Consider the following 18,542-nt stretch of genomic DNA (forward strand, 5'->3'; position numbering starts at 1 on the left):
TGTCCAAATAGTTCTCGTGTGCTTGGTTTACAAACACACAAAAAGGAATTAGGGTCAAATCGAATAATTTTATTCTTGGAAGAGTATGATATTCTGGTAACATTACAATTTTATTTTATTTCCTCTATTCCTGGGGTGTCAAGGCCAGATTGTAGTTACTGTTTCCAACTGTGAAACCATAAAAAACTTTAATCACCTCGTCATATTTACACATGAAATTTATGAACTATTTTGGAATTCAGAAATCAAGAGAAATTGAGTTTTCAATGATTGTTTATGTTTGGTAATTTAAAATACGGTTTTAATATCTCAATGTTATTTAGGACATATGCCAATTTGAAATTTTGGTACAGATTTTCACAATAATCATGAAAGTTGGGACACATGATTTGCCTTCGTGGGCCACATAAAATCATGTGGTGGGCCGGATTTGGCCCCCGGGCCTTGTGTTTGACACCTGTGCTCTGTTTTAACATTCTCATGATATTACAATTTTATTCTTTTAGCATTTAAAGCTATGGCCAATCACTTTTTTTTTTTTCGTCCTAATTCTCCTTCATTGAGTCTGAAATTTAAAGCAGTTTGTGAACGGCTTCAATAAGCATTTGTTGATGCTATCACATCATTATAATAATATCATTTATTATCAGTTCTGGTAAATGTACTTTTATGTATGTTCTCGCTGTATTAGATGTTGATTTATGAGCAAGCGCAGCAGCATTCAATCAATTTCAGTTTGCCTTACTGCAGTAGACGGATGTGAGTAATACAACTTCAGTCAATACATCTACTGTTGCTTGTCATTTCCCTCTAAATTGTAAACATTTTTACTTCATTTGTCATCAACTTTTGAACTGATTATGTCCCACTGAGGCTAAATGTTATGACTGGCTGGGAAAAAAAACAGGTCATGTCAAAATTGTTAGTAACAACGGCAAAATATACACTTTTTTGGGAGGTGCCTCTTCGGAGCAATGCAGCTGAAAAAAAATCTGTAGAATTTAAAAATCAGCGACTCTGTGAGTGACACTTACTGATGGGATGCAGCAATTTCCAGTTAAATAAAGTCAACAAGGTTTCACAAGTGCATAAAATGAGTTTGGGAATCTCCGTGTTCTCGCTTTCACCTTTTTCATTCATCAAATGTGTTTCTCAGTGATAGTGGATCTGACACTAACAGTACATATCTCGTGCTGTGAAAACAAATGTTGCATGGTCAAAGATGACAGCTTACGTTGGGATAATGAAACGGATACATTCCGGTCAACGGGGCTGTTAATTGATCTGATGTGTTCTCCCACGATGGGGATAATGAATACTTCTCCGAACTGGAGAACACATGATGTACATGTGAAACGTGCACAGCCCTGAATGACAGCATGAAATGTTCCAAGGAATGAATTTGTCCTATTTGATGCCTATTTGGTCCTCTCTATTCCTGTCATGTTTGGGCTCATACGGTTCGGCTGCGTCTGCAATTGATCGGAATGTGTGTAACCCCCCCCAGAACAGTACTTCCTGTTTGTTTGTTATGATTACAGCATTGGCGTCACTGGCGTCAATAAGTCTTCAAGACTTATTGATTTTGAATATGTGAAGACATTGGGGGTTGGTTTTGGAGTTATAAAGTGGCTTTTTGAAATATCTGCTAAGGCAGTACCTCCATTAAGGCACACAGCAGTAAATGAGAATAAGTAGTATGGCTTTCATCGAAGAAAATATAAGGCTCTGTAGGGTCATCTAATACCTTGTAAAATCACTGTACTGTCGTCTATTACATGAGGTATTGCTTGGCAAAAACATCCATCAGTTTTTTGAACTGCTTATCCTCACAATGGTCGCGGGAGTGTTGGAGCCGATCCCAGCTGTCATCACGCAGGAGGCGAGGTACAACCTGAACTGGTTGCCAACTAGTTGCAGTGCACGTAGAGACAGTCAACAGTCCCACTCACAATTACACCGATGGGGCAATTTAGAGTCTCCAGTGAATGCATGTTTTTGGGATGTGGGAGGAAAACCAAAATGCCCGGAGAAAAACCAGCAGGCACGGGGCGATGCATGCAAACTCCACACAGGCGTGGCCCAGATTTGAACCCCGGTCCTCACAACTGTGAGACCAACGCTCTAACCAGATGCGCCACCGTGCCCTAATAAAACACATTAGTATTAGTAATTCCCGGTCTACAGAGCGCACCTGGTTATAAGCCTCACAGAGTACATTTGTAAAGGAAATACCATTTGGTACATACATACGCCCCAGCTGTGTAAAAGCTGCAAGTGCCCACATTAAAACGCACATTGAAACACGAGGTGTTTACAAAGAAAGGCGGTACACAGAGAGTTTAACGCTAACGCTAGCACCGCACGGTGTCGCGCTAATGCTAACACCGCGCCGACAGGGCCAGTTACAAAAAAACATACCGGTAAAAGTCACTGAGACATGGCAGTAACACGCTAACGCAGCGGTAACAGGGCCAGACCGGTAAAATTCACATATATTCCACCAGTCTCACTCTTACCTTGAACCCCTCGAGTGCCTCCTTGCGACCGTTGCACAAATGCACAAATTAGCCGCATCACCGCATAAACCGCAGGGTTGAAAACATGTGAAAAAAGTTGCTGCTTATAGGAAATTACGGTATTACTATTTTTTTTTTTTTTTTTTGCATTGCTGGCCTCATTATCAGAGGATACCTACTTATCTCAAATTGGTTGGTTTTGACAGTATGTAGCCTTTGAAAAATATCTTCATTTTCAACAGTGAGCTAGTAAAAATACTCTATATCTCTGGTCTGTATGTGTGGTTTTTAAGAGTTGTGGTTGAATCATGGTTTTCTATAAATGCTGAAACATTTCAAACAGCAAAATAATTTATATAGTGGTCACACAGGCTGCAATGAGGTAGAGAAAAATGCTCCTTGCTTTTTGTCACTATATTGTTCTCTTTGTAAACACATCTTTTCAGAATGCAGATGCCAGTTATGACTTCAGCAGCAATGACCCGTACCCATTTCCACGCTATACTGATGACTGGTTCAACAGGTAGCTCACTCAACCGGCTTCTGTTTATAAATGTGACACACACACACACACACACACACACACACACACACACACACACACACACACACACACACACACACACACACACACACACACACGTGCACACACATACAGACTATGTTTTTGTGTGCTTTCCCTAGAGTCCAGCAGCTCTCTATTGATTTTCTCTCCACCTTGTTCCATTAGGACATAATAGTGCAGTATAAACAGAGCTATTGTCTGGACACAACACACTAGAAAGTGCAATACTTGTTTTTGGTCCCGAGTTAAAGGCTGATAAAGGAGGCATGTTCGCTCACAGGCTACCTTGTAGTGCTTTATCCTGCTCGCCGTGTCCCAGTGATCCTCTGCAACACATGACAACAGCAAGAATATAGAGAAATATATTCAGGGATGCAGAAACGTGTGGGCCGGGTTTGGCAGTGCAACAGCTCTGAGACCGCCAGGCGCACAACTCGCTGGCTAATCAGACGGCTATTATAAATAGCTTCCTGTCGGTGGCAAAGCATGCTGGGAGAAACGGGGGTCGCCTCTTGCAAGGTCCCTGTGGGAACACGAGGGATGGATGGAGGCGAGAGAGACGCATCGCAGAGTGCACACTGATTTGGAGCGAGACAAGAGTAATGGATGTCAGGGTGCTTAATCCAAGCCAGTAGCATATTCTTAGATATTCTTAAATTCCACATCTGCAGTGCCCTTCAGGAAAGGTGCCTTAGCCCGCAGACTGGAGAAATTACAGTTTTTCAATAGCAGAGAGTAGCAACACAATTTTAAAATCATCATGCCTACAAGGTTAAATTGACAATTCGATTGTTTTTGCCCCCATTTGCCAGAATTCTCATTTTCATCACGTCAGCGTAACACAAACTCATGCAACTGGATATCCTCATCTAGAGGAATCGAGCATCTTTTCACTTGTATAAAATCAAATATAACTTGTATATTTTCCAAAACAACTGATCAGATACTGCTTAAACTGTGAGTTTGGAAATTGTTTACAGAACTCTAAAATAATACACTTAATCAAAAACCTAGTATACACACCCTTTCTACGTCAAAACTGCAGCCAACGCAATGACCATTAAATTAGAAGACATGCTACATTTCAGATAGATAAACCATGAAATAAGAAAAACTATTGCAGATGATGCCAGCGAAGTAACACCCAGGTTACATTTTACATCTTAACTTGTTTTTTTTTTCACCGAATTACTGCTTACGGTCTCCTCCGTTTTTCTTTTGACCCATAACATTACCGTGAAACAAGTGTGTGTGAACCGTTATGCGCATGTGAGATCACATAAAGGCAATTCAAGGATCCATTTTTACTCATGGAAGCAGCATTTTCATCTCCAAGTCGCAGTTACACCTGTATATTAGTGTAGGGTTTGAATCCGTGTATGTGATCTTGCAGTCGATGCACCGAGGTAGACCATTGATTAACTATTTGTAAAATTGTATTACATTTTTTAAATCAATGTCAGGAAGGCTATCACAGCCAGATAAAAAGGCTAATTGTATGTTGACTGGAAATATCAAAACAGGAATATCAGATATGGGTTATGTAAATGGTCAAAATATTGATTATAGGCACTAAACTCCAATTGGATGCTTAGAATTGCAATGTACATCCATCTGAACAGACTATATTTAAAATAATTATAAACTAGCAAACCTGTCTTCTACTATCCTAACACAATGCGTTTGTCCTTCCTATCACCAGTCACGGCACACGGTGTGCTGGCGAGGTGTCGGCAGCAGCCAATAACAACATCTGCGGCGTGGGAGTCGCCTACAACTCCAAGGTGGCAGGTATGTGTCGTGATGTTTTGATCAGTGTGAGGAATAACAACAAACAGGCTGCGATGTGAGCAAACAGCAATTGTTATAATGCTATGATCATGCGATGGTTCAATGGCATGAAGACGGTGGATGATGCTGCAAAATGCTTTATTTCTCATGAATAATATACTGAATATATACTGAACTGTGGGAACCAACGAATGAAGAATCCACTTAGCTAGGCATCATGTTTTAATTGCTAATCAGGTTTACTTGAAATTTTTTATTTAGTTGCTACAAAGCATTGTACTCATTGGCTTCCAATAGCTTGTTATTAACGTGCTACTACTAAAAAAAAAAAAAAAAAAAAATCGTTCATGTGTTTATATCAATTTTACCTGCGGGAAGGTAGCGTTTTGTTCCTTCCTGTTAGCCAAATTGCCGGCTCGTTGTATTGCTGGATATTGCTCGGACAATTGAGAGGATGGATTCACTCTTCACACTTTTCCAAAAGACCCGGTTCGTCGTTTGCACAGATGCAAAGGTGGCTTCCAAATGACAGGTAGGTGTGTATACAGCTACTAGAAAAAAATATATCTTGGGTAGGACGACGTAAAAGATCCGCTTCATAATAACTTAAAGTACGTAAGTCAGGGGTCTTAAATGTGTCGTTGGCGTTCGTAGTTGTCGCTCGCCGGCGGTGATGCGGAGATGGATCGGGCAGGGAGGTGATTTGGCACGTGCGGGAGGATAAAGGATTCCCCCCCGCCCCCACCGGCCATGGGTCCTCCTGAGCATGCTACATAGTGTAATACATACTGTTGAGGAATCTGTTGTTAGTTAAAAGTGATCTAACTACTATGACTATTAGTACTTTTGCCCCGGTCACGTCACTCGATTGTGAGATGTTCTCTTCTTCAAAAAGCGAGGGTCTTCTCAATAGCGACTGTACCAGTGTGACAGCTCTAAAATGACGTAACAGGCAATATGGCTGTCACTTGGATGTCGAGTGAGACTTCCGCAACTTTGCGCATGAATGACATGCTTTCTGCTCATATTTATTTTTCCGTATAGACATTGAAGTGAATACTATTATATGTAGTTTTCATAACAATATCTGTTTCACAATGTATGTAGGGATGTCAGTGGGATTTTAAGTGTTTGGATTTGAGCGCCATTGATATTGATTCATCGGGTTTGAGAATCATTTCTCACTTAATGCGTTATTGACGATCACACTTTGATTGACTGGTGGCCAGTTCAGGGTATAGATCTTAATCTTAGTCTTCAGTCAGCTGTGATCCTGAACAAAATGATCAGTATAGAAAATGGATATTGGCTCCTCTACTCATTTGTCATATTTAATCAATACTAAACACAAATGTAGCCACCATCCAACCATTATTAAGTGCCTTTGGGTCACATCTCCTGCAGCATACATTTAGTTGCTTGTTCTCCTGCCAGGTATCAGGATGTTGGACCAGCCATTCATGACAGACATTATTGAAGCCTCCTCCATCAGCCACATGCCTCAAGTCATTGACATCTACAGTGCCAGCTGGGGGCCCACTGATGACGGCAAGACTGTGGATGGACCCAGGGAGTTAACCCTTCAGGCTATGGCTGATGGTGTCAACAAAGTAAGCGGCCATCTTGTCTGGTGAACTGTAAGGGAGGATGTGAAACGTAATGGGGAATTGAGTTTCTCTCTTTTTTTGACACCTCCATCTGGAATATCTCCAGGAACATTGCTTTAGTATGCACTGGATCTTTTTCCCCATCTTCCATGGTGTGTAGTGCATTCTAGTTTATGTGAGAAAGTCCTTACAGACTGACCCATTGTTGGTCTCATTGTAATACGCAGTGTGGATTACTTAACTTTTTTTCACTTACATATTTTAGGGAAACCTTAATTGCCGTCTACCAAATATTTCCTTACTGGAGACCGGTGGAAAGGCCTCTATGAATTTAGAATTGATTGACACATTTCCATGTGTCAAAGTGCGTTAACAATAATATAAAACTGCTGGATTGGATTCTGTGTCAAAGGCAGCTGTTGTTAAATACCGGATCTCTTTGTGTGACTTTGATGAGGCAGTTTTTCTAAAACTTTGCAAACTGTGGCTTCCCCTCCAAAACTGCCTGGAGTTGATTAGCTCGAGCATATTTCATAAAGGTTAAGACTTTTAGGGCCTGTCTGTGCATGTCACCCCACTGGTTCATGAGGGCTCATGTTTCCTTGAGACATTTCATTAATATAAAATAATTCGAACCTATGCTATATCTTCCCTACCTAAAAATGGATCGGGCGTTTTTTTTTCTCCCATAAATGGGAGGCAGATCTCACCCACGTGACTGTCGCCAGGCAAATAACCCCTCCACCCCCCTCTGCGAAAGACATGATACACACACACGCGCAGACTGTTGCCATGCTAACAGTGCCACTGCCTATTACTAGACTCATTAATCATCCCGGACCATTCGCAGGCAGGTGTAGGCCGCTCTAAAACGGCCCAGCCTCTGTGGAGCTTAGTGTGTACCAAGCTTGCTGCATATTCTGATTGCGTATAGGAGACTAATCAAGCAGCTACTCTGCGTCCTCAATTTAAAAAATAAATCACTGCATGAACACTGTGTTAAAAAAAATAATAATAAATTAAGAATTTTTCTAGTGGGTTGTTGGGTATTGTGATGAGATATTAGGTTGGTATTCAAAATTACAATTAATTCTATGTATGTAAACATGCATACAATATTTTTAATAGTTGTCACCCCTGAGGCAGAATGTGTCATAGATTTGTATTATATAAATCCGTGAGCTTCTCGGATCTATAATTAGCGTAAACAGCTAATTCCCGATTCTACATTCTACACACGACACCCTGCTAATCAAACTCAGAACTTCTCAATTCACCGGTGTCGATCCAGGGGCGAGGAGGCAAAGGCAGCATCTACGTGTGGGCATCGGGAGACGGCGGTAGCTATGACGACTGCAATTGCGATGGTTACGCCTCGAGTATGTGGACCATTTCCATCAATTCGGCCATCAACGACGGGCGCACGGCCCTCTATGACGAAAGCTGCTCCTCCACCCTGGCGTCCACCTTCAGCAACGGACGCAAGAGGAACCCGGAGGCAGGCGTTGTGAGTGTTTGTGATGAAAAATGAACATACTGTATATTGCATCCTCATGAAACACACATTTGCCAATCTTAATAGTTTTTCAGCTGTGGTGATCCAGACCTTTCTTTCTCTGTATCATCTTTATCAAGTTTCTCCAATGTCATCTGCACAAAGAGCTTCGTCTACCTGTTGGAACTGTAATGAGACCCTCCATCTTGCTAATGCTCATTGCTAGTGGCCAACGGTAGCTACATCTCTGCTAATACGGTGCTTTAAAAGGAGAAAGCTGTTTGGGCACCATCTAATTGACCCCTCCGTACAGGGCACTTAACCACGCCTCTTAAAGTGACGTCACGCCACGTACGCCTACGTCAGACAAACAATTAGCAAAAAGGGCGGCGCATCAAGAAAAGAATAGAGCGAAACTGTCCGATTTACCGTCTGATTTCTCATTTGCATTCCGAGCTAATAGTGAAATATCGTTGAAAAGCAGACAGCAGGGCTTCAAGTATTTCAGCGAGGGGTATTTCAATGGTATTTACATGGATATCGACGGAGAAACCATTGATTTTAGCTCGAGATCTTTCCAGAGTCAGAGGAAGACCGAGAAGCCACATAATACATTATAACCCAAAGACGAATTCGTCATTGACAGTTTCCCATTTTCGTGTTACATATCACACTTGTGTGCAGAATCTGTATATGTATCTGTATAGCCGTTTGTGAACCGCCGTATGAAGGAAAAGAAGAAGGCGAGGCTTGATTTACGAGTTCTCTCGTTTTCTTTGTGTAACGTCATGCGCTCCCCTCAATAATTATTCTTGAATTAGTGCCGAACCTACGCAAGTCCCGACCGAGTACAACAATCACTACTTTAGTGTCCTCAAACATCCTTCCTTCAGTCTTGGTGTCTCGGTGCACGTCGAAGGCTTTTAGGACTGCTAGTCCGGTTTAGCTTAGCTAATTAGCCGCGAACAATGGGACACGTTTGTGCAGTCAGATCATCGCAAAATATTGCTCAACACAGATCAAGTGTGACAATCATTCACACAAAGCTATATTATGCAAGCAAAGAACTACCAATTCATTTATATGAGACATGTATTGAAAATCAAATATAGGGCATACCTTCGTGCTAACACAGGCCGGTTTACCGTAGCCAGCAACAAAGCGACACGTTTGTGCAGTCAGATCATCGCAAAATATCGCTCAACACAGATCAAGTGTGACAATCATTCACACGTAGCTATATTATGCAAGCGAAGAACTGCTAATTCATTTATATGAGACATGTATTGAAAATCAAATATAGGACTTACCTTCGTCCAAACATATCTGTTCCGGTTGATGGATTCAGTTGATCATGCGGTCTTCCTCAAAGTTTTATCCATCAAAGACATTTTTCGTACTCGGTCTTCTGTTCCGGTTTATACTAGATGGATTCAGTTGATGATGCGGTCTTACACAAAGTTTGATCCATCAAAGACATTTTTCGTACTCGGTCTTCTGTTCCGGTTGATTTTAGATGGATTCAGTTGATGATGCGGTCTTACACAAAGTTTGATCCATGAAAGACATTTTTCATACTGGGTCTTCGGTTTTGGAAAGGGTACAAATTGAACTCCACCAACTAGCCTTTCAGGATACCTGTCGTCACTATTATAAAGTCCGTGACTACACCTCTTAACCATATCTATTGTTAAAGAACCCAAATACGTGATAAAACGCCAACAAAAGCTATACTGGACCATCCAGCGTTGTCTGAGAAAACTGCGGGTTCAAAAAAGGGGCGTGGTTTTTGCAGATCTCTGGCCTCTGATTGGTCAGTGACGCGGATTGCGCAATTTCTACGGAGGGGTCAATTGTATTACAGAGAGCACACAAAAATACACAGGTTGATGCAAATAGATGTTTTTTCAGTGAATATTTATTTGAGAGTGGTGTAAGTGAGTTCCACTAATGGTGAATTGACCCCTCCGTACGCTTAATTGTATACATACTAGTGTTTTAATCTTAATTTGCTAATGTTAGCATGCTAACTAAAAACATCTCAATATAATTTGGGAAGGACTACTTCTCAACAGAAAAAGTATTTCAAAAAATATGCTTGAACTGGTTCTTGATAGATAAAAACTGACGTTTTGAATCATTTGTTGCATCAATGTAAGCGGCCTATGGCTACATCGTTTTTGTTTATGCTATTATTGTGAACAACAACCATTTAAATGAGATTTAAAGCTCATACTATATTTGTGAGTATTTATATTCAACCAGAGCCTGTCTTAATGGTTATTTGGCACACAGTAGATTAATATTACTTTGAAAAAATAAGCAGGCGAGCATGAACCTTGAATAACCTAAGTGTATTATTGTACAAAAATGTATATTTTTTTGTACAAACACACACACAATCACACAGTATATATGGTGTTCGAAGTATTGACTGATATTCCATTTTTCTCATATGTCAAATTATTTTCCCTGTGTACAAAGGCGCCAGTGTTTGTATTTGTGATTATGCAAATGGCCGCGGGCTGTTGACAGAGTCAGGGTCCTCCCCGGGGTTTTCGCTCTAATTGCAGTCAGGCTGTTATTGAGACTAATTAAGCACCGAAGGCCACAAATAAAGGTTGAGTCAATAACTATTAATATAACTTGTGGAGTGGCAGGTTAATGGAACAGCAAACAACTTACATGTTGATCCTTTTATATCTTACCAAAGTAAAAAATAATCATATCAAATGAAATCAAATGGTCTCTTTAGTTGTTCTCCACAGGCAGGTAATAAATAAAGCATGAGTGTTTCTTTTTGCTCCCAATTTAGGCCACCACCGACCTGTATGGAAACTGCACACTACGTCACTCAGGAACATCAGCAGCAGCTCCAGAGGCAGCTGGAGTCTTCGCTCTGGCTCTTGAGGCAAAGTATGTGCAATCTATTAACCTCTCTAATATTCTGTCATCGTGTTGTTCACTGTCCTCCTGGAGAGTCAACATCTCCTCTTACGTCTTACAATTCTTGAGGGCTAACCGCATACAGCCACTTCGCCATTTCCTATTTCTTGTCTGTTTACCGTAATTCCCGGCCTACAGAACGCACGTGGTTATAAGCCTCACCCAGTACATTTGTAAAGGAAATACCATTTGGTACATACATACGCCAGAGGTGTTTAGAAGCCCTAAGTGCCCACATTGAAGCCCACATTGACACACGATATATTTACAAAGAAAACGGTACACGGAGAGCTTAACGCTAACGCTAGGCTGCGCTAACTGGGGCGGTTAAAAAAACATACAGGTAAAAAAAAAAAAAAAAAATCAGTGAGCCACGGCAGTAACACGCTAGCGCAGCGCTAACAGGGCCAGACCGGTAAAAGTCACTTCCTCGGCACATATATTCCAGCGGTATCACTCTTACCTTTTCCGCTAGAGTGCCCCCTTGTGGCCGCTAGAAAAAAAATGGAAAAATTAGCCGCATCACCGCATAAACCGCAGGGTTGAAAGCGTGTGAAAAAAAGTCATGGCTTATAGGCCAGAAATTACGGTATTTCTATTGTGCATGGTGGCTAAAGGAGAGGTCACACTGATTATATGAAAGTAAATCATTGGTGATGAGCAAGTTACACTTATTAGATGTACATTATTTCAAGTAATTCTGCTTCTTTCTACTGTGCAAGGTGGCAATTATCAAAAAGTACAGTATATGAATAAAATGATGCACATTCATGTCCGTCTCGGGCCCTTCCCTCCACGACACGATGCTTTGTCTGTAGTCATTGTGTTCATTTCAACTGCGCACGTTGGCAAACGTGAATAAGGAGCAACAGGAGTGATCGTGACCCAAACATTGCGTGTACTTGTACCAGTTTTTTTTTTTTTTAACATTACAGATCATTTCAAATAATTCAACTAATTTCTGTGGCACTAATAACATGATGGTACATAGACTGTAATTATAGAGCACTCACATCACATGTCCTTTCCCTTTAACCGAGAGCCTTGCAAATTATTTTTACCTTGGTTATTATTTTTAGTGGTTATGTTTATTTCTGTTGTGGACGGTGACAGCTAATAACACAAGTGAATGAATGAATTAATTAATTAATTAATTAAATAAATAATTAATTAATGACATCCATGCCACTTTGTATGACTAAGCAGGGCTAAAATTTCTTTCGACTCTATTTGTGTTTTTTTCCCTACGTTCTGGTGGTTTGTATGGCAGTTCTATTTATTTCTATTAGACATGGTGACAGTTATGAATGAATACAAGATGAGCCATCAAAATATTTGTTGGACAGACACATACTGTCCATGAAGCACAAATGTACATTTGTATTCACCAAACATACCTTCAGCTTCTTGTTTTTGTTTCTGGTTTATTCGTATTTGTTCTGTTTATTTATTTATTTATTTCAATGCAGCCCTATGGGGGGCACAAACCAGTGCAATCTGTAGGCCGGTCCCAAGCCCGGATAAATGCAGAGGGTTGCGTCAGGAAGGGCATCCGGCGTAAAAACTGTGCCAAACAAATATGAGCGTTCATCTAAAGAATCCCATACCGGATCGGTCGTGGCCCGGGTTAACAACGCCCGCCCCCGGCACTGCTAACCTGCAGGGCGTCGGTGGAAATTCAGCTACTGTGGGTCGAAGACAAAGAAGAGGAGGAAACCGGATCCAGCGTCAGAAGAAAAAGAGGAATGCACAGAGCCTACAACTGAGTGTAGGGACTTTGAATGTTGGGACTATGACAGGAAAAGCTCAGGAGTTGGTTGACATGATGATTAGGAGAAAGGTTGATATTCTGTGCATCCAAGAGAGCAGGTGGAAAGGTAGTAAGGCTAGAAGTTTGGGAGCAGGGTTTAAATTATTCTACCACGGAGTAGATGGGAAGAGAAATGGAGTAGGGGTTATTTTAAAGGAAGAGCTGGCTAAGAATGTCTTGGAGGTGAAAAGAGTATCAGATCGAGTGATGAGACTAAAATTTGAAATTGAGGGTGTTATGTACAATGTGGTTAGCGGCTATGCACCACAGGTAGGATGTGACCTAGAGTTGAAAGAGAAATTCTGGAAAGAACTAGATGAAGTAGTTCTGAGCATCCCAGACAGCGAGAGAGTTGTGATTGGTGCAGATTGTAATGGACATATTGGTAAAGGAAACAGGGGCGATGAAGAAGTGATGGGTAAGTACGGCATCCAGGAAAGGAACTTTGAAGGGCAGATGGTGGTGGACTTTGCAAAAAGGATGGAGATGGCTGTAGTGAACACTTATTTCCAGAAGAGGGAGGAGCATATAGTGACCTACAAGAGCGGAGGTAGAACCACGCAGGTAGATTATATTTTGTGCAGACGATGTAATCTGAAGGAGGTTACTGACTGTAAAGTAGTGGTAGGGGAGAGTGTAGCTCGACAGCATAGGATGGTAGTATGTAGGATGATTCTGGTGGTGGGTAGGAAGATTAAGAAGACAAAGGTAGAGCAGAGAACCATGTGTTGGAAGCTGAGAAAGGAAGAATGTTGTGCGGCCTTCCGGAAAGAGGTGAGACAGGCTCTCGATGGACAACCGAAGCTCCCGGAAGACTGGACGACGACAGCCAAGGTGATCAGAGAGACAGGCAGGAGAGTACTTGGTGTGTCATCTGGTAGGAAAGGGGAGAAGGAGACTTGGTGGTGGAACCCCAAAATACAGGGAGTCATACAAGGAAAGAGATTAGCGAAGAAGAAGTGGGATACTGAGAGGACTGAGGAGAGGCGAAAGGAGTACATCGAGATGCGACGTAGGGCAAAGGTAGAGGTGGCAAAGGCTAAACAAGAGGCATATGAAGACATGTACACCAGGTTGGACACGAAAGAAGGAGAAAAGGATCTCTACAGGTTGGCCAGACAGAGGGATAGAGATGGGAAGGATGTGCAGAAGGTTAGGGTGATTAAGGATAGAGATGGAAATGTGTTGACTGGTGCCGGTAGTGTGCTAAATAGATGGAAAGAATACTTTGAGAAGTTGATGAATGAAGAAAATGAGAGAGAAGGAAGAGTTGAAGAGGCAAGAGTGAAGGACCAGGAAGTGGAAATGATTACTAAGGGGGAAGTCAGAAAGGCATTACAAAGGATGAAAAATGGGAAGGCAGTTGGTCCTGATGACATACCGGTAGAGGTATGGAAGCAATTTGGAGAGATGGCTGTGGAGTTTTTGACCAACTTATTCAACAGAATACTAGCGGGCGAAAAGATGCCTGAAGAATGGAGGAAAAGTGTTCTAGTTCCCATTTTTAAGAACAAAGGGGATGTTCAGAGCTGTGGGAACTATAGAGGAATAAAGTTGATGAGCCACACAATGAAGTTATGGGAAAGAGTAGTGGAGGCTAGACTCAGGACAGAAGTAAGTATCTGCGAGCAACAGTATGGTTTCATGCCTAGAAAGCGTACCACAGATGCATTATTTGCCTTGAGGATGCTCGTGGAAAAGTACAGAGAAGGTCAGAAGGAGCTACATTGTGTCTTTGTGGATCTAGAGAAAGCCTATGACAGAGTACCAAGAGAGGAACTGTGGTACTGCATGCGTAAGTCTGGTGTGGCAGAGAAGTATGTTAAAATAGTACAGGATATGTATGATGGCAGCAGAACAATGGTGAGGTGTGCCTTAGGTGTGACAGAGGAATTTAAGGTGGAGGTGGGACTGCATCAGGGATCAGCTCTGAGCCCCTTCCTGTTTGCAGTGGTAATGGATAGGCTGACAGATGAGGTTAGACTGGAATCCCCTTGGACCATGATGTTCGCAGATGATATTGTCATATGCAGTGAAAGCAGGGAGCATGCAGAGGAACAATTGGAAAGATGGAGACATGCACTGGAAAGGAGAGGAATGAAGATTAGCAGAAGTAAAACAGAATATATGTGCGTGAATGAGAAAAGTAGAGGGGGAAGAGTGAGGCTACAGGGAGAAGAGATAGCGAGGGTGGACGACTTCAAATACTTGGGGTCAACAATACAGAGCAATGGAGAGTGTGGTCAGGAAGTGAAGAAACGGGTCCAAGCAGGTTGGAACAGCTGGCGAAAGGTGTCTGGTGTGTTATGTGACAGAAGAGTCTCTGCTAGGATGAAGGGCAAAGTTTACAAAACAGTGGTGAGGCCGGCCATGATGTACGGATTAGAGACGGTGGCACTGAAGAAACAACAGGAAGCTGAACTGGAGGTGGCAGAAATGAAGATGTTGAGGTTCTCGCTCGGAGTGACCAGGTTGGATAGGATTAGAAATGAGCTCATTCGAGGGACAGCCAAAGCTGGATGTTTTGGAGACAAGATTCGAGAGAGCAGACTTCGATGGTTTGGACATGTTCAGAGGCGAGAGAGTGAGTATATTGGTAGAAGGATGCTGAGGATGGAGCTCCCAGGCAAAAGAGCGAGAGGAAGACCAAAGAGAAGGTTTATGGATGTGGTGAGGGAAGACATGAGGGCAGTTGGGGTTAGAGAGGAAGATGCAGGAGATAGGCTAAGATGGCAAAAGATGACACGCTGTGGCGACCCCTAACGGGACAAGCCGAAAGGAAAAGAAGAAGTTCTGTTTATTTCTAATTGTAGCTAGGCCTTTGTCCAACAAAAAGTGCACAATAACCTTCTGTCCTTGTCTCATCAAATGTCCTCATCTAGTCTAGTGTAGTCAACTGCTGTCGTGTAGTTTTGTCCTTTTACTGTGACCACTGGGTTTAGATAAGTTTCCATGGAAATATTTCATTGATGTCATTCCCAGGTGAATAATGATGGTCAGGGACAAACATTTATTACATGATCGTTTCTGTCACCACATTTATCTGCTTGATATATCTAATATATATAGTATAAGCTAACTGGACCTTCCCTGACGCATAGTCGTCCAATCTCTGCGTCTTGAAACCTTTTATTGGAGATTTCTCTCTCTCTCTGACATCCTTAAAAATGTAAGGCAGTTGTCTACTTTCTAAAGAGCTGTTTGCTGTATTTATTTCCCATTTATTAACACTACTTGTACCACTGCCAGACAGTGTTTGTGTGTGTGCTTGTGCTAAACTCAAAAATCATTGATTTGGTCACATAGATACCAATAAAATGTTGAAATATACACAAATACTGTTAGGACCGTCACCCCTTGTGTATTTTAAAGTGTGTATTTCACGCATGAACAAATGAAAGTAACTGGGAGCAACAGTATGTACTGTAGTTACTAAGCACAACTAATTGAAAAGTCCAAACTTCAAAAGGTGATTTACTACAAATTGAACCTCTGGAGGAGAGCCTTTCGTTCTTCTCGGATGCTTAATTTGTCACGTGAAAGCGCTGACAAGAATCTATTCCGCCATTAACAGACACTGCTTAGCGTAGTTGTGCAAAGAAGCCACTGTTTGCTGTGCACACACGATGATGATGTGGCTGTCGGGGGTGAGTGGCTGCTCTCGCCCTGTCAAATCGTTTTTACAGGCCGAACACTTGAATAATGTGACGGTCGGAAAGTGAACCAATTAGTTGCTGGCTGCGTCATCTACTTAAACCAAAGAAAGGCCTACCCTGAATAAAACAAATTTTAAAAACGGGTAATAACTGTAATTATCGTAGTTCATTAGGGCTACTATTCACACAAAATGGCTGAGCCCATTTGAGCTGTTATTTAATCAATCGCTAACCATGCACCCTTATTTTAATTGTAATCTTTAATCTAAAAATTTGATTATATTAGACATGGCGCCTGACAATGTGGTTCACCTTATGTGCACGCTGAGTTCCAATAATTGCAAATGTGTGCTTATCCAACAACGTAAACACAATGGTAACACTGTTAGCATGCATGCTAGCACACGCTTCACCGTGTATGTAAGCTACCATAAGATGGCGCTCATGAGGCAGTGAGGAACAATTGCAATAGACAAAAAACATGCACTTTAAAGGCTTCGCGGCACAAAGGTCCTTAGTGCTGCAAAGTATGCTGGGAGAACCGCAAAGCATGTTTGGAGCATGTAAATAGCGTTTAAAGTGCATGCCTTGTGTCAACTATTTGTTGAATCATTCTTTTATCTGCTTTATTATTTGGTAGTTGTGCTATTCTGTTTGCTGTGGTGTGATGATTTTAGTTTCGATGTGACACCGTCAAGGTGTACATCATCGTCAGTAATGACCTGCCTAGTGGGTGGCGCATTGGAAGCTTCCTCTGCTTCCAGATGTAAAAAGCAATTATTTCTCTCTCCCTTGTGAGCACCATCATATGGCAATTTTCATACACATTCAAACGTGCTAGCGTAAAGGCCAACAATGTAACTAGTGTGTTCAAGTGTACGTCATTGGACATGTCACACAACAATTGGGATGATAAGGTAGGCGGTCCATTTTAGAGAAAATTTAAGACTATTAGGTGCATGCTAAGGTTGCAAAAATATGATATTATCCACAGGTATATTAATACTGCATCCATTATTATTATGATTTTCGTTATACACGGGGGTGTAATGAACATAACGGGCGAACATTGTACTCCCATTCATTTCTTCTCCACATTTGGTTCCCTTCCATAGCCCCAACCTGACCTGGAGAGACATGCAGCACCTCTCAGTTCTGACCTCTAAGCGGAACCAGCTTCACGACGAGGTCCACCAGTGGAGGAGGAACGGCGTGGGCCTGGAGTTCAACCACCTGTTCGGCTATGGCGTGCTGGATGCCGGCGGCATGGTGAAAATGGCCAGAGAGTGGAAGACAGTGCCTGAACGCTTCCACTGCGTGGCCGGATCTCTCCAAGAGAACCAGTTAGTCCCATTTCTTAAAAGATGTCAATGTATCGAGGACTCCTCTCAAATGAACAATCTGCAGTTAAGTAAAAAAACTAGTGCAGTGTTTCAAGACCACATGAATATGTAGACAAGCAAAACAGAAATTTTGGTCTAATTAAGATTATTACAATGCTACAAAACTAGCATTATTAAAATTCTACAAAACCTTAAAAAAAAAAAAAAAAAAAAAAAAACTCGGTCGATGTTAGCCATCATGATTGGTAGGTTCGTCAGCTCCACACACAACACTGAAAAAGTTACCAGGGCCGCACTAACAAATTTTCATATTCTGGTGGGGGCCACAATATGTCGTTTTGCGGGCCGCAAATGAGCTGCGGGCCACCATTTTCAGACCCGTCTCAATGGTGGCACACCTTTATAAAATGTGAAAGTTTCTTCATTTTTCCAAATACCCATGTATAATGCACACTTTTAACTTTGAAGATTTTTTTGTAGAAAAATTTTTGCGCGTTATCCGCGACAAATTACACCAAATGACGACTAAATTGCCCAGAGTTTGAATGTGAGTGCAAGTGGTGGTTTGTTTCTATGTGCCCTGTGATTAGCTGGCGACCAGTTCAGGTTGTACTCCGCCTCTGGCCAGAAGATACTTGGGTTAGCCTCCAGGAGACCTGCGACCCGAGTGTAGATAAGAAGTACAGATGGATGGATTCATCAAAATAATCTGTTCAATAAGGATTTTTGGTCTTGATCTGGCCTGTGCTCTGCTTATTTAGAAACCATGTATAAATTAAATTGCTCCAGAATAAGTGCCTATAGAGATAC

The 18,542-nt window shown here is 41.8% G+C and overlaps 1 protein-coding gene across 2 annotated transcripts in view; it reads left to right on the forward strand.

Moving 5' to 3' along the window:
* Positions 1 to 18,542, forward strand: part of pcsk2 (proprotein convertase subtilisin/kexin type 2) — a 39,045-nt gene that overhangs the window by 14,356 nt on the left and 6,147 nt on the right. For both annotated transcript variants that reach the window (XM_061838068.1, XM_061838069.1), the window contains 6 exons: positions 2,966 to 3,042; positions 4,787 to 4,875; positions 6,310 to 6,485; positions 7,774 to 7,989; positions 10,793 to 10,893; positions 17,505 to 17,732. In XM_061838068.1, coding sequence (XP_061694052.1) covers positions 2,966 to 3,042; positions 4,787 to 4,875; positions 6,310 to 6,485; positions 7,774 to 7,989; positions 10,793 to 10,893; positions 17,505 to 17,732 — 887 coding nt within the window. The remainder of the gene's footprint in view (positions 1 to 2,965; positions 3,043 to 4,786; positions 4,876 to 6,309; positions 6,486 to 7,773; positions 7,990 to 10,792; positions 10,894 to 17,504; positions 17,733 to 18,542) is intronic.

This window comes from Syngnathoides biaculeatus, chromosome 12, assembly GCF_019802595.1.
Source record: "Syngnathoides biaculeatus isolate LvHL_M chromosome 12, ASM1980259v1, whole genome shotgun sequence".
NCBI lineage: Eukaryota > Metazoa > Chordata > Actinopteri > Syngnathiformes > Syngnathidae > Syngnathoides > Syngnathoides biaculeatus.